The sequence below is a fragment of the Odocoileus virginianus genome, chromosome 32, assembly GCF_023699985.2.
Source record: "Odocoileus virginianus isolate 20LAN1187 ecotype Illinois chromosome 32, Ovbor_1.2, whole genome shotgun sequence".
Lineage (NCBI taxonomy): Eukaryota > Metazoa > Chordata > Mammalia > Artiodactyla > Cervidae > Odocoileus > Odocoileus virginianus.
Genome location: NC_069705.1, coordinates 11,749,506 through 11,762,064, shown reverse-complemented (window position 1 = coordinate 11,762,064; position 12,559 = coordinate 11,749,506). Strand labels below are relative to the sequence as shown.

At 56.8% G+C, this 12,559-nt stretch overlaps 1 protein-coding gene and 1 long non-coding RNA gene across 2 annotated transcripts; both read left to right on the top strand.

Moving 5' to 3' along the window:
* Positions 1 to 207: 207 nt before the first annotated feature.
* On the top strand, positions 208 to 4,559 carry ZNF703 (zinc finger protein 703). The gene is made up of 2 exons (XM_020894791.2): positions 208 to 694; positions 1,691 to 4,559. The coding sequence occupies exons 1-2, from the start codon at positions 461 to 463 to the stop codon at positions 3,218 to 3,220; spliced, it is 1,764 nt and encodes a 587-aa protein (XP_020750450.2). The 5' UTR covers positions 208 to 460; the 3' UTR covers positions 3,221 to 4,559.
* Positions 4,560 to 11,675: 7,116 nt separating this feature from the next.
* LOC139032647 (uncharacterized) lies at positions 11,676 to 12,551 on the top strand. The gene is made up of 2 exons (XR_011485227.1): positions 11,676 to 12,302; positions 12,389 to 12,551. It is a non-coding gene; the product is annotated as an uncharacterized lncRNA (long non-coding RNA).
* Positions 12,552 to 12,559: the final 8 nt, after the last annotated feature.

The following is a 12,559-nucleotide window of genomic DNA, read 5'->3' as shown; positions in this document are numbered from 1 at the left end:
GTCCCCGGGGAAGCCCCGATCTCGCCGGGACCCCAGGGCCCGGGCCGGCCCGGTTGGGGGCAGGGGAGGAGGCCGGCGGTGGGGCCAGGCCGCGGCGCGGCGGCTGGCGGGCGCGGCCCCTTTAAGGCTCTCCCCGCCCACCGGCGGCGCCCGGCGCTCTCCCCGCCCCGGGGTCCCGGCGAGATCGGCGATTGGGCGGGCGCGGCGATCCCTTTGAAGTGTGGCTGCCGATCGCGGCTATTTGACGTGCGGCTCGCGGAAGGCGAAGGTTTTTGTGTTGCTCGCCGGGGCCAGCGGTGGCGGCGGCGGCGGCGGCGGCGGAGGAGGAGGAGGAGGGGTGGAGACGCGGCGACCGCTGCACCGCGCTCGGCGCTGCGGAGCGAGCCCACCCGCCCCGGGAGCTCGCCTCCCCGGTGCGCCCCCGCCCTCCCCGCCCCCCCAGCGGCGCTGCCTCCTCCAAATGAGCGATTCGCCCGCTGGATCTAACCCAAGGACACCCGAGAGCAGCGGCAGCGGCAGCGGCGGCGGCGGGAAGAGGCCGGCGGCGGTGTCCCTCTTGCCCCCGGCGGACCCCCTGCGCCAGGCGAACCGGCTTCCCATCCGGGTCCTGAAGATGCTGAGCGCTCACACCGGCCACCTCCTGCACCCGGAGTACCTGCAGCCGCTGTCCTCCACGCCCGTGAGCCCCATCGAGGTCAGTCCCCTGGTCGCTGCCCGCCGACCGCCCGCCCCATTCCGCCCACCACTGCCCGGCTCCCTGCGCCCCGCGGCTCGGTGCGACGCTCGGGTCCGGCCCCACTGGCGGACGGAGTGAGAGGAGGGACGGAGATACAGAGGGATCGGAGCCCACTGGGTTCTGCCCCCGGGCTTCTCCCCGGGGGAGAAGGTTCCCCTTCCACGCTCGCCCTTCGGAGCTTCGCGTTTCCTCTCTCGGATTGGATTTGCTCTCGGAGTGTCCACTGGGCCCTTTACTTTTCCTCGGCACCCAGTCCCCAGGCCAAAGAGTCTGTCTCCTGGGCTTTTATCGGCCCCCCACCCCCACCTTTCCACCCGGGTTTGTTCTCTTTGAAGCCCGATCGCGCCCCCCCCCCCCCCCCCCCCCGTCCCACTCCGCTTCTGCCCTATCCGGTTGGAGCGCACGACGCCCGGGCACTCCCGACCCCGGCTCCTTCTTCCTCCCGCTCCCCTGGAGGCTCTCCCCGGGAGGGAGGGGGGCTCCGAAGAGAGCGCCCACGGAGGCCCAGGCTCAAGAACCAGCTTCTCCCCGCTCCTACCCCGCGGCGCCACAGCCAGAAACCCGTCCCAAGCGAAGTTCCCCAAACTGAAGGCATAAGTTTTTAACCCGGGCCTAGAGAGGAGATGAGAGAGCAGGGGGCGAGTCACGGCCCCTCCCCCAGCCTTGAGTCCAGAGAAGTCACCTTCCCCCGGGGTGGCCTTCGGTGGACGCCTTCCACGGCCCGTTCCCCAGGGCCTGCGGCGCCGTCTGAGACCCGGGGGAGCTTGGGATCCCACCACTACCGATGCGCAGTGTGAGCGCAGTTGCGCCCAGCCCCCGCGCTCGCAGCCCCTCTCCCTGAGGCCGTCCTTTCCCACCGCACCCACCCTACCCCCCAGACGCCCCCTTCCCCGGCCGCTCCGTGGGTCCCTGGTCTCACCCCCTTCTCCCTTCCCTTGCCGCTGTCTCCCACAGCTGGACGCCAAGAAGAGTCCTTTGGCATTGCTGGCCCAGACTTGCTCGCAGATCGGCAAGCCGGACCCGCCGCCCTCGTCCAAGCTCAACTCGGTAGCGGCGGCCAACGCGCTGGGAGCGGAGAAGGACCCGGGCCGCTCGGCCTCGGGCGCCGCCTCGGCCTCTGCGGCGCTCAAGCAGCTGGGGGACTCCCCGGCCGAGGACAAGTCCAGCTTCAAGCCCTACTCCAAGGGCTCCGGGGGCGGCGACTCCCGCAAGGACAGCGGCTCCTCCTCCGTGTCCTCCAGCTCCTCCAGCTCCTCCTCCTTGTCCCCAGGAGACAAGGCGGGCTTCAGGGTGCCCAGCGCCGCCTGCACGCCCTTCCCCCCGCATGGAGCGCCGGTCTCGGCTTCCTCGTCCTCGTCCTCCCCTGGCGGTTCCCGGGGTGGCTCCCCGCACCACTCTGACTGCAAGACCGGGGCCAGCGGGGAGCTGGACAAGAAAGACCAGGAGTCCAAGCCCAGCCCGGAGCCGGCGACCGTGAGCCGCGGCAGCAGCGGGGACCCCGGCGCGCACGGCGGTGGTGGTGGTGGCGGCGGCGGCGAGCCCGGGGCCTCCGGGCGCAAGTCGGAGCCGCCCTCCGCGCTGGTGGGGGCCGGCCACGTGGCGCCGGTGTCGCCCTACAAGCCGGGCCACTCGGTGTTCCCTCTGCCTCCCTCCAGCATCGGCTACCACGGCTCCATCGTGGGTGCCTACGCCGGCTACCCGTCTCAGTTCGTGCCTGGCCTGGATCCCAGCAAGTCTGGCCTCGTGGGAGGCCAGCTGTCGGGGGGCCTGGGCCTGCCGCCGGGCAAGCCCCCCAGCTCCAGCCCGCTGACTGGGGCCTCCCCGCCGTCCTTCCTGCAGGGATTATGCCGAGACCCCTACTGCCTGGGAGGTTACCACGGCGCCTCGCACCTCGGCGGCTCGGGCTGCTCCACGTGCAGTGCGCATGACCCGGCCGGGCCCGGCCTGAAGGCGGGGGGCTACCCGCTGGTGTACCCGGGGCACCCGCTGCAGCCGGCCGCGCTCTCGTCCAGCGCCGCCCAGGCGGCACTCCCCGGCCACCCGCTCTACACCTACGGCTTCATGCTGCAGAACGAACCGCTGCCCCACAGCTGCAACTGGGTGGCGGCCAGCGGGCCCTGCGACAAGCGCTTCGCCACCTCGGAGGAGCTGCTCAGCCACCTGCGGACTCACACGGCCCTGCCCGGCGCCGAGAAACTTCTGGCCGCCTACCCGGGGGCCTCGGGCCTGGGCAGCGCCGCCGCAGCCGCCGCCTCCTGCCACCTGCACCTGCCCCCGCCCGCCGCCCCCGGCAGCCCGGGGTCGCTGTCCTTGAGGAGTCCACACACTTTGGGGCTAAGCCGGTACCACCCATACGGCAAGAGCCACTTGTCCACAGCCGGGGGGCTGGCCGTGCCGTCGCTGCCCACAGCCGGACCCTACTACTCACCGTACGCGCTGTACGGACAGAGACTGGCCTCCGCCTCGGCGCTCGGGTACCAGTAACCACAGCCCTGCCTCCTCCCCGCGCCCTCCCACCCCACCCGCCGCCGCTGCAGCCCCCCGCCGCCTGCCCCCGCCGCCGGAACCCCCCTCCCACCGCCCAGATCCCTCCCCTCCCCACCGGACTGTGTATTTATTTACTATAATGTTAGCTTACAAGCTGGGAATATAAGTGCATTAACGACCCACACGAGTCAATGGTATGCAAAGAGTCTGTTCGCCCCTCCCCTCCCCCGAATAATAATATTAATCACACCAGTAACTACATGCCCCCCCGCCCCCCTCTGCCTTTCTTTTCTGTTTTATTTTTTCTTAGATGTAAGTTTGCTTTTTTTTTTTTTTTTTTTTTTTTTTTGATTGGTTTGGTTTTACCCCGGAGGAGGGGGGAGCGTGGTAGCTTCTTTTTGTTTTCTCTCCGGGGGGACTTGCTTGCATGCTTCCTAACGTTCAAACTACGTTTCCTCCTCCCCGCCCCGCCCCTCTGCCCTTCATTCCTTCTTGTTTCCGTCCATTCGAGGTTCTGGTTTGTTGTTGGATTTTTTTTTTTCCTTTGTACAAGTAACAGGAGGTATTTTTTTGTCACGCATTTGGGGTTGTTGGGAGCGATCTTGGGGGCCGGAGATCTTGAGCTCTGTGGACCCGGGACTCTGCCCTGTGACCCCTCCCCTGCCACTCTGTCTCCCCTGGGCTCCTTGGTCTGCACCCTGGTCCCCCAAATTAGAGCCTTGCTCCCCTATCTTGCTCTGAGCACGAGTCAGTGGCTGGAGAGTCTTCAGTAGCCTTTCCCCTTTCCAGACTCTGAAAGGCCCCAAACACCCGGGGGTGGTCGCACTGCCTGCTGGAGAGGGGGGGCCGGCAGGGCTCATCTCATTCAAGTGAAAGTCCTAGAAGGCCCTGTGGCGTGAAACTTTGCTCTTTATAGTTTGCGAAGTGTTTTTATAGTTACTGTTTTTCTCTGATAATTGGAGCAGGGGTCCCTGTCCTGGCGATGGGGGCTGGGTCGGTGATTCTTGCTAGATCCTTCCAAAGCAGACCAGTGGCAGTATCAGCTGGCAATACAATCCTGTTAGCACCGTTGGGGGGTGTGGGAGGGGAGTCAGGGAGCACATGGATCACAGCAGAACTCCGTCACCCCTTCCCAGGCCTGACCCAAGAGTCCCCAGAGTTGGCCGTGGGCTCCCTCAGTTACTGGGATCGAAGACTCGGCGCTGGGTCTTCTCCCAACCCCCTCCCTCCCACCCTCTGGGCCTGATGCAGGGGGCTGCGGGGCCGTTTGAGATGAATAGAGCTCTCCCTTGGTAAGACTTATTTTGTTAATAAATGGAGTACTTGGCTATATTCACACCGTGGTGTGTTTCTGTCTTGCCTCACCCACCGGCCCACTTCCAGACACCTAAGCAGATGCCCTTCTTTTATTCTCGTTGAAAACACCTTATGGTTTCCTTCTCGGATTTCCGTTCAAGGACGAGTTTAATGCGTTTTCTCAAGAAAGGTGGGGAGGAAGGGGAATGAGGGGCGGGGGTGGGGGGAGAGAAAACAAAACTGCCAACGCGTTACAAATAATAAAAAGCCCCCCCCCCCCTTTTTTTCCCAACTCGGTTATTTAGCTCTCACTTCAAAGGCCTGGATATCATCTAGGGACGGGGCGGAGGGAGTGTGTGCATGAGGACTTCTCCTCTAGACGAGGGCGTAGATTCGAGGCGCAAGGGGCGGAGAAGGGACCCAGGACCTGGGGCTCGGAGACTCGGCAGCACCGCCCCCGGGCCCTGCGGGCCGGCGAAGACGACGTGCCTCTGGCGCCACCTGGTGGCAGAAAGGCGAGCGACTGGCGCCCGCCGCAAACTCCTTATGCGCTTCGCACTCAAAAAAGGATTGGCTTTCCCTGGCAGTGCCTTTCAAGCACCTTGAAGTCCAAAGGTGCACGCACCTGCCGCGAAGGGCGCGTCTCACGGCTTGGGGACTCCCTAAGCCTAGCGCTGGGTTGTGGACCCCAGCCGTCTGCGCCCCCAGTTTGGGTTTTGCGGAGAAGGCACGGCGATGACTCGGCACATGGAAGCCACCCTCGGTTTCCCCGTTTTCTTGAGCTGACACGATCCATACTGGCTTCTGTATCCTTGAGCAGACGACAGCGGGGGTGCTGTTTTTCAGGATGATGGGGAAAGGGCCCGAGCACCGCTCTACTGCGCTGGGAGTCTCCGGGGTCCGGAGGAGGGGACCATGGGGGGCCCCCCGGGGCCTGCGCGTCTTCCCTGGGGCTTTTTCGTTCCCACCCCACCCTTCCTGGGGCAGGGGGCGCCCCTTGAGGCTGGCCCCTCTCAAGTTCCCGGTGCAGGACTCCCGGCGCCCACCTCTAGGGGTGCAGCGCGCCACGGCGCTCGGGTGCTCGGCCTCCTGCGCCTAGGGCGCACGAAGCCACCTGTTGGGCGCGCTGAAAAATGCGCCCCCCTCGCCCCCTCCGAGCCGCGCTCCTCTGCGTCAGGCGCCTGGCAGCTTTGGGAGTTGCTGTTGTTGCCATTCGTGTTGTTTTGCCTGACGTTCTCGGTGAGGAATGCGACTTTAGCGCAATTCCTGCTCCGCAAACTGTGTGCTTTGGAAACGTCCGGAGACCCAGAGATCAGGTGCGGAAGGGGGTGCTCTCTCTGCTCTGATTCAGCCCACAAATGGCCCCAAACTCCTTTAGAGAATCACAGGATGGGTCTTGGCCTCATCTGGCGTCATCCCCTCTGGATTTGACAGAACTTCAGCATAAGATGTTTCGTGGGGTTTGGGACTTGAGGGGTTGCCCCTGTAGCTTTGTTTCTGAGCAAAATTCCTTCCCTAGTCAAGAGAACCTCAGTCATCTTCTGCATAAAATAGTATTCCTGGAGTAAGATCCTATATATGTCCCCAGGGAAGGAACCCGGTCTGCCGGCATCCTTGCCCACAGTGATAAACAGGGTCAGGGAGAGGCTGGAGGCGCTGAAGAAGTTGCCCCTGAGGGCAGCTCAGAGTCTTCCTGGGGGACCATTCTTACGGGGCTTCTCAGTTCAAATTGGCCCCAAGCTTCAAAGAAACTGAACTGTAGCAACTTGCTTTATTTTTTCTTCATCTCTGTTGTTTTGTTTGCTCTTGGTTAATTTCTTTCCCATCTTTCCTTCCTCCCAAATCTCTCTTTCTTTCAGATACATTTGTTTGTTTGTTTGTTTGTTTCTAATGCCTGCTAAAACTGCTGGACATGCTCCCTCTGCAGGGGGACTTAAACTTTTCTCTTAAACTATGGTCAGGGGCTTCCCTGACAGGTGGCTCAGACAGTCAAGAATCTGCCTGCAATGCAAGAGACCTGGGTTCGATCCTTGGGTCGAGAAGATTCCCCTGGAGTAGGAAATGGCAACCACTCCAGTGTTCTTGCCTGGAGAATTCCATGGGCAGAGGAACCTGGTGGGCTACAGCCCATGGGGTTGCAAAGAGTTGGACACAACTGAGCAGCTAACACTATGGTCTTCAGACCTTATTAAGGACCACAGGCTCCCCTTGTCGGGGCAGGAGAAAGGAAGAGACTTGGTATCTCTCCATAGAGTGAAAGAAAGTTCTCTCCAGGTGCTTGGCTTACACGAAAGGTGTGAGTATGCACATAAGAAACTCCTCAGAGGAGGGGGTTTCCCCCAGAAAATGTATCATCGGCTTTTGCAGACCAGAGAGGATGCCTTTGGCCTGATTGGAAGAGGCTGGTGCCAGCTGCCCTTGTGACTCGAAGGGCAGGCAGGCATTGTAGCCTGGAGTGGCCCAGGTTTCGCCCTCCGACATCAGCTCTCCCCACCATAAAAGGGTGAGGGTCCCAAGACATGTGGCTGTTTTCATTCACTGGGGCTGGGGGTGGCGTGTGGGGGGGTGTTACTTGCAGGAGCTACATTCTCAAGAAACAAAGTTGCTGTTTTCATAGCGATAATGCTGCCCACCAGCTGCTCATTTGCATAATTAATTCATCCGGCAACTCTGTGCTCCAGCATCACCTCCACCTTCCATCGCTCCACCTCCTCCTCTCCCCAGCCCTCCTCCTGCCCCTCCTCCTAATCTCTTCCAGGCGCCAGAACCAGGGGCCTGTGTTCCCAAGGCACCGGGAAGGGTGACAGCCACACAGCTGGACCTTTAGACACTGGACGTTCCTGGCTCGGGGTCATAATTTCACACCTCCTGCCTGGTTATTTTTGTGGCCTCATGGACAGCAGGGAGAGGAAGAGAAGGGGGGGAGGCCTCACTCACCCTCAGATATTGCTAAACAGAATTGTGGGGGGGTGTGTTTTAACTTCCCAGTCACCCCTCAAACCCATCCTCAGAGAATCTGCAGCCCACAGGGGAGGTGTGGGGTGCAGGGGCCTCCATCCCCTGCAGCCCTAGCTGCCCTGGCCTCTCCAGCATCTTGGGATGTGTCTCTCAGTACATGAACTCACCCCTTCCTGATGGATGTCTGGGTTGCCGTGGAATCCGTCTTCCAATAATGCCGCGACTCTGTCCTGTATTAATCATTCTGCAGGGGAAGCTGCACTCCAGTTTTCTGTTTGACTTGATTTCATTCATCCTGTCTTTTTGCGAAATAGATGGTTGAGTGCATCCGATAATGTATGGTTTAATTTGGAGCACTATGGGTTTGAATTACCATTTTCATAATGCGCTGTGCATTAATGTGTTACATCATTTATAAAGAGGAATGTCCCAGGTTTCAAACTTTCCTCCTGAAAGCCAAAGTCACCTCACGGAAACAAAGCCAGATCACATGGACCCAGCTCCTCGCCTGGCTGCTTCCTCCCCAAGCCAGGTGAAACCTGCCAACCCCTCCCTGCCAAAACCCCACCCCCGCCCCCTGAGGCTTTTGTGTCCACAGAACGCAGGTGGGTGTCAAAGTCTGGGGAGGAACTTGCACAGGGCTGCCCAGGAGCCATCAATAGCAGCACAAAAGCTCCCCCTCATTATCGCATGGCAGCCCGGCCCCTTCGAGGAGACCTCCAGTGGTCGGCTCCCCCTCGACCCTAAACCCCACACCCCCTCCCCGATGGCCCGTAATAACACCAGCTGTCTGTTACTCAAACTCTGACTGAGGAGGAAAAAGCACTGATTATCCAAATACAGTCATTAAAGGGGAAATGTGTTTTTAGGACTGTCAGAGTGATTAATGAGAGCTAGCCGTCTTTGCAAATGCACTTGTTTAGTCTAACTGGCAGCTTCTATTTTCCTATTGATTTATTGCAGCCGTTGCCGGGCCTCGGTGTGTGCAGTCAGGGCACTTCACAACTGTGCCCTGTTTAAACAGGAAAAGCATGCACCGTTTTTTGTCCGGGAGGGAGGGAGCAGCCGAAAGTCTCTCCCCTCAGCGCAGTCTCCAGGGCCCCAAACCAACAAAGAAGACATTAAAAACCTGCAGCCCAGAGAGAGAAGGAAACTGCCTCCCCTTGGTCGTCCCCAGTTCCAAGGTCAGCGGAGACGCACCCTGGCCCCTGGACAAAGCCCGCCCTATTGTCAGACTCAGCATGCCCGCATCCTCTCCTCCGGTCCCCCCAAACCAGCTGTCAGCCATGGAGTCCAAGGACAGGAAAGGCACCCAGCAGAGGGGGGAGGCCGGGGAGGGGGCCGATGGGCTCGGCCAAGCTAAAAACAGAATCGAAGCCGCCCTGCCATCCAGCGGTGGGAACAAGGTCGGGGGGTTGCGGGAAATTGATGGAGCCCCATAGTTCATTTGGGGGCTTCCCTGGTGGCTCAGTGGTAAAGAAGCCGTCTGCCAATGCAGGAGACTCAGGTTCGATCCCTGGGATGGGAGGATCCCCTGGAGAAGGGAATGGCAACCCACTCCAGTATTCCTGCCTGGGAAATCCCATGGACAGAGGAGCCTGGCAGGCTACAGTCCTTGGGGTCACAAAAGAGTCGGACACAACTTAGTAACCAAACCACCACAACATGGTTGATTTCAACTTTTAAAAAGTAGGCGGCGGACACAGGAGTGCTATTGACTTCATTCCAATTGCACAGTTTGTTTTGACAAATTATGTACCTAATGACCAGCACTGAAATGGCAGCTTGAAAATACAGGCCTGGTGATGGAGAGTCAGACTTCCAGGAGGTGGATCACCAAGGCAAACAGAGGTTACAGGATTCCTGTTATGTGACCAGTGCAACGCCAGATGCCAGGAGACACAGAAGAAAACTCAGACCAGATTTCTGCCCAGTTTAGTTGGGGGAGACAAGACACAGCCACAAGATGAGGAATGAGATACTATTCTATACCACTGCATTTATGCTGATCTAGTAAGTGTTCAGTTGTGCAGTGCAGACAGTGGGGAACTTGACAATTTATAATAAGGGGCTAATTGTGCAGATCAGCGGTTGGGCTGCAGCAGCTGGAGGGAGAGCTTGCTGGGGCTCCCTTCCCACGGGAGCCCTGATCTGTTGGGAGGCTCCCCAGTTCCCCTCAGTCCTGTCCTCTTCTGAAAGCTGGAAGATGGATGAGGCCTTCATTCCATGGTGATGAGCAGGCTGAGCCAGAGCTCCAAGCCAGCAGATCAAAGGACAGGCTCCCTGGAGTTCCCTGGGGTCCTAGAGGTTAGGGTTTGGTGCTTTCACTGCAGAGGCCTGGATTCGATCCCTGGTCCGGGAACCAGCCCGTTGGAATACAAGGAACAGGCTTCCCTTAACCAGCTTGCACCTTCCAGACCTGGAAATGGTTTATGCTTCTTCCTAGATGAAGTGCGTTTATAAGTTTTCCCAGGGGCAGTGGCCTATCACCAGCTTTATTAACACTTCCCAAGACAGGAAAAGCTGTCGGTGGGTTTGGATCACAGAGGCGCTGGGAAACCTCTTAAGAGAAAAGAAACGGAAACTGCCAGCTGAGTGGAAATGAAGCGACTATATGATTCAAAACGGAGACCCAGGCTGTGGGTGTCCTCTGGTGGCTTGAGGGGGCAGATGAAAGACTCTCCCCTCAGCGCAGTCTCCAGGGCCCCAAACCAACAAAGAAGACATTCAAAACCTGCAGTCCAGAGAGAGAAGGAAACTGCCTCCCCTTGGTCGTCCCCAGATCCAAGGTCAGTGGAGGCGCACCCTGGCCCCTGGTAAGTCCAGAAAGTGTAGTCATCATACATATAGTTAGAAAGAGCACTGAAGCAGGGGCCAGAAAACCTGGATTTTGCTCTGGTTCTGAAACTTATTGCTGTATGACCTTGGAGAAGTTACTTAATCTCTCTGAGTCTCTTTTTTCCCATTTCTGAAGTGCAACTGTTGGTCCTTATCATCTTTCAGCATTTTTTTAATCATGAAGCATTTTATTTTATTTATTTTTAGTTGAAGTATAGTTGATGTACAATATTATATTAGTTTTGGGTATACAACGTAGAGATTCAATGTTTTTATAGATTGTACTCCATTTCAAGTTATTGTAAAATATTAGAGGCCTGGCGTGCTGCAGGTTCATGGGCTTGCAAAGAGTCAGACACAACTGAGCGACTGAACTGAACTGAATAGCTCTATTTCCCTGTGCTGTAAAATATATCGTCATACCTCATCTGTTTTATGCATAGCAGTTTGTACCTCTGGCTCCATGACCCCCATCTTGCCTTCCCTTCTCTCTCCCCACTGGTAACCATTAATTTATTCTCTGTGTGTCTCTTTTGTTATACATTCATTAGTTTTTTTAGACTCCACATATAAGCGGTAATAGAAAGGATTTGTCTTTCTTGGATTTATTTCACTAAGCATAATACTCTCTAGGTCCATTCACATTGTTGCAAGCAGCAGGATTTTATTCTTTTTTATGGTTGAGTAGTATTCCAGTATGTGTGTGTGTGTCTATGTGTGTCTGTGTGTGTGTCTGTGTGTGTGCTTGTGTGTCTGTGTGTGTGTCTGTGTATGTGTGTGTCTGTGTGTGTGTGTCTCTGTGTCTGTGTCTGTGTGTGTCTGTGTGTCTGTGTGTGTGTGTCTCTGTGTGTGTCTCTGTGTGTGTGTGTCTGTGTGTCTGTGTGTGTGTCTGTGTCTGTGTGTGTCTGTGTCTCTGTGTCTGTGTGTGTCTGTGTGTGTGTCTCTGTGTGTGTGTCGGTGTGTGTCTGTGTCTGTGTCTGTGTGTCTGTGCGTGTGTCTGTGTCTGTGTGTGTGTGTCTCTCTGTGTGTGTGTGTCTCTCTGTGTGTGTGTGTCTGTGTGTGTCTGTGTCTGTGTGTATGTTTGTATGTGTGTCTGTGTGTGTCTGTGTGTCTGTGTGTCTGTGTGTGTGTCTGTGTGTGTCTGTCTGTGTCTGTGTGTATGTGTGTGTGTCTGTGTGTGTTTGTCTGTGTCTGTGTGTATGTATGTGTGTGTCTGTGTGTCTGTGTGTGTCTGTGTGTATGTGTGTCTGTGTGTGTGTGTGTCTGTGTGTATGTGTGTCTGTGTCTATGTGTGTGTGTGTCTGTGTGTATGTGTGTGTGTGTGTGTGTGTGTGTCTGTGTGTCTGTGTGTGTATGTGTCTGTGTGTGTGTGTCTGTGTGTGTGTACACCACATCTTTATCCACTCTTCACCTGTGGATGGACACGAGTTGTTTCCATATCTTGACTATAGTAAACAGAGCTGCCACAAACACTGGGATGCATGTATCTTTTTGAATTAGTGTTTTCATTTTCTTTGGATATATACCCAGGAGTGGAATTGCTAGATCATATGGTAGTTCTATTTTTAGGTTTTTAAGGAGCCGCCATACTCTTTTCCATGGTGGCTGCACCAATTTAATTCCCACCAAGGGTGCACAAGAGTTCCCTTTCCTCCACATTTAAGCTCTTTCTAACGGAAATCATCTGTGAGTTTTTTAAATGTTTCAGGGGTGATGCACTATGCTGGTCGGAGCTGGCTCTGACAGTGGTCCTCAGTCTAATGCAATTCTGAAGTTCCCATCAGGACAGTAAATGTGGAAGATCCAGAAAAAGAAACCGTGTGACTTCACCTCCGTGATGGAGGGTGGGTGGAGGGTCCACAAGAAGAATACTGTAATGTGAACTTGCCATCCAGGGAAAGAAGGAAGCATTAAAATACTTTGTTCATTTGACAAAATGCTGCGGATACAGTGATGCCGGTATTTCAGAGGCTGCTTGGATGCTTAAGTGGGTCAAACATTATTATTTTAAATAGTGTTGAGAATCCTGTGAGGTTAAACCAAGGTCTACATAAAGAATCTTGTTTTTCACAGCCTACAGCCAATTGCTTTTGGAAAATGGAACTGGCGAGGGAAGAAATGAAAGGCAGAGGAAAATCAAACCACAGTGGGGGACCTTTGCTCTGAGTGGGTGGTGGGGATCTCCATCGCTCTTTGGAACATAAAATAAAATGATCGTCCTGGAGTTTAAATCAGAGGCCAGAT

Coding starts and splice junctions, on each gene's coding strand:
- ZNF703 (XM_020894791.2), top strand. CDS start 461: ATGAGCGATTCGCCCGCTGGATCTAACCCAAGGACACCCGAGAGCAGC. Junction 695..1,690: donor CGCCCGTGAGCCCCATCGAG/GTCAGTCCCCTG, acceptor TGTCTCCCACAG/CTGGACGCCAAGAAGAGTCC.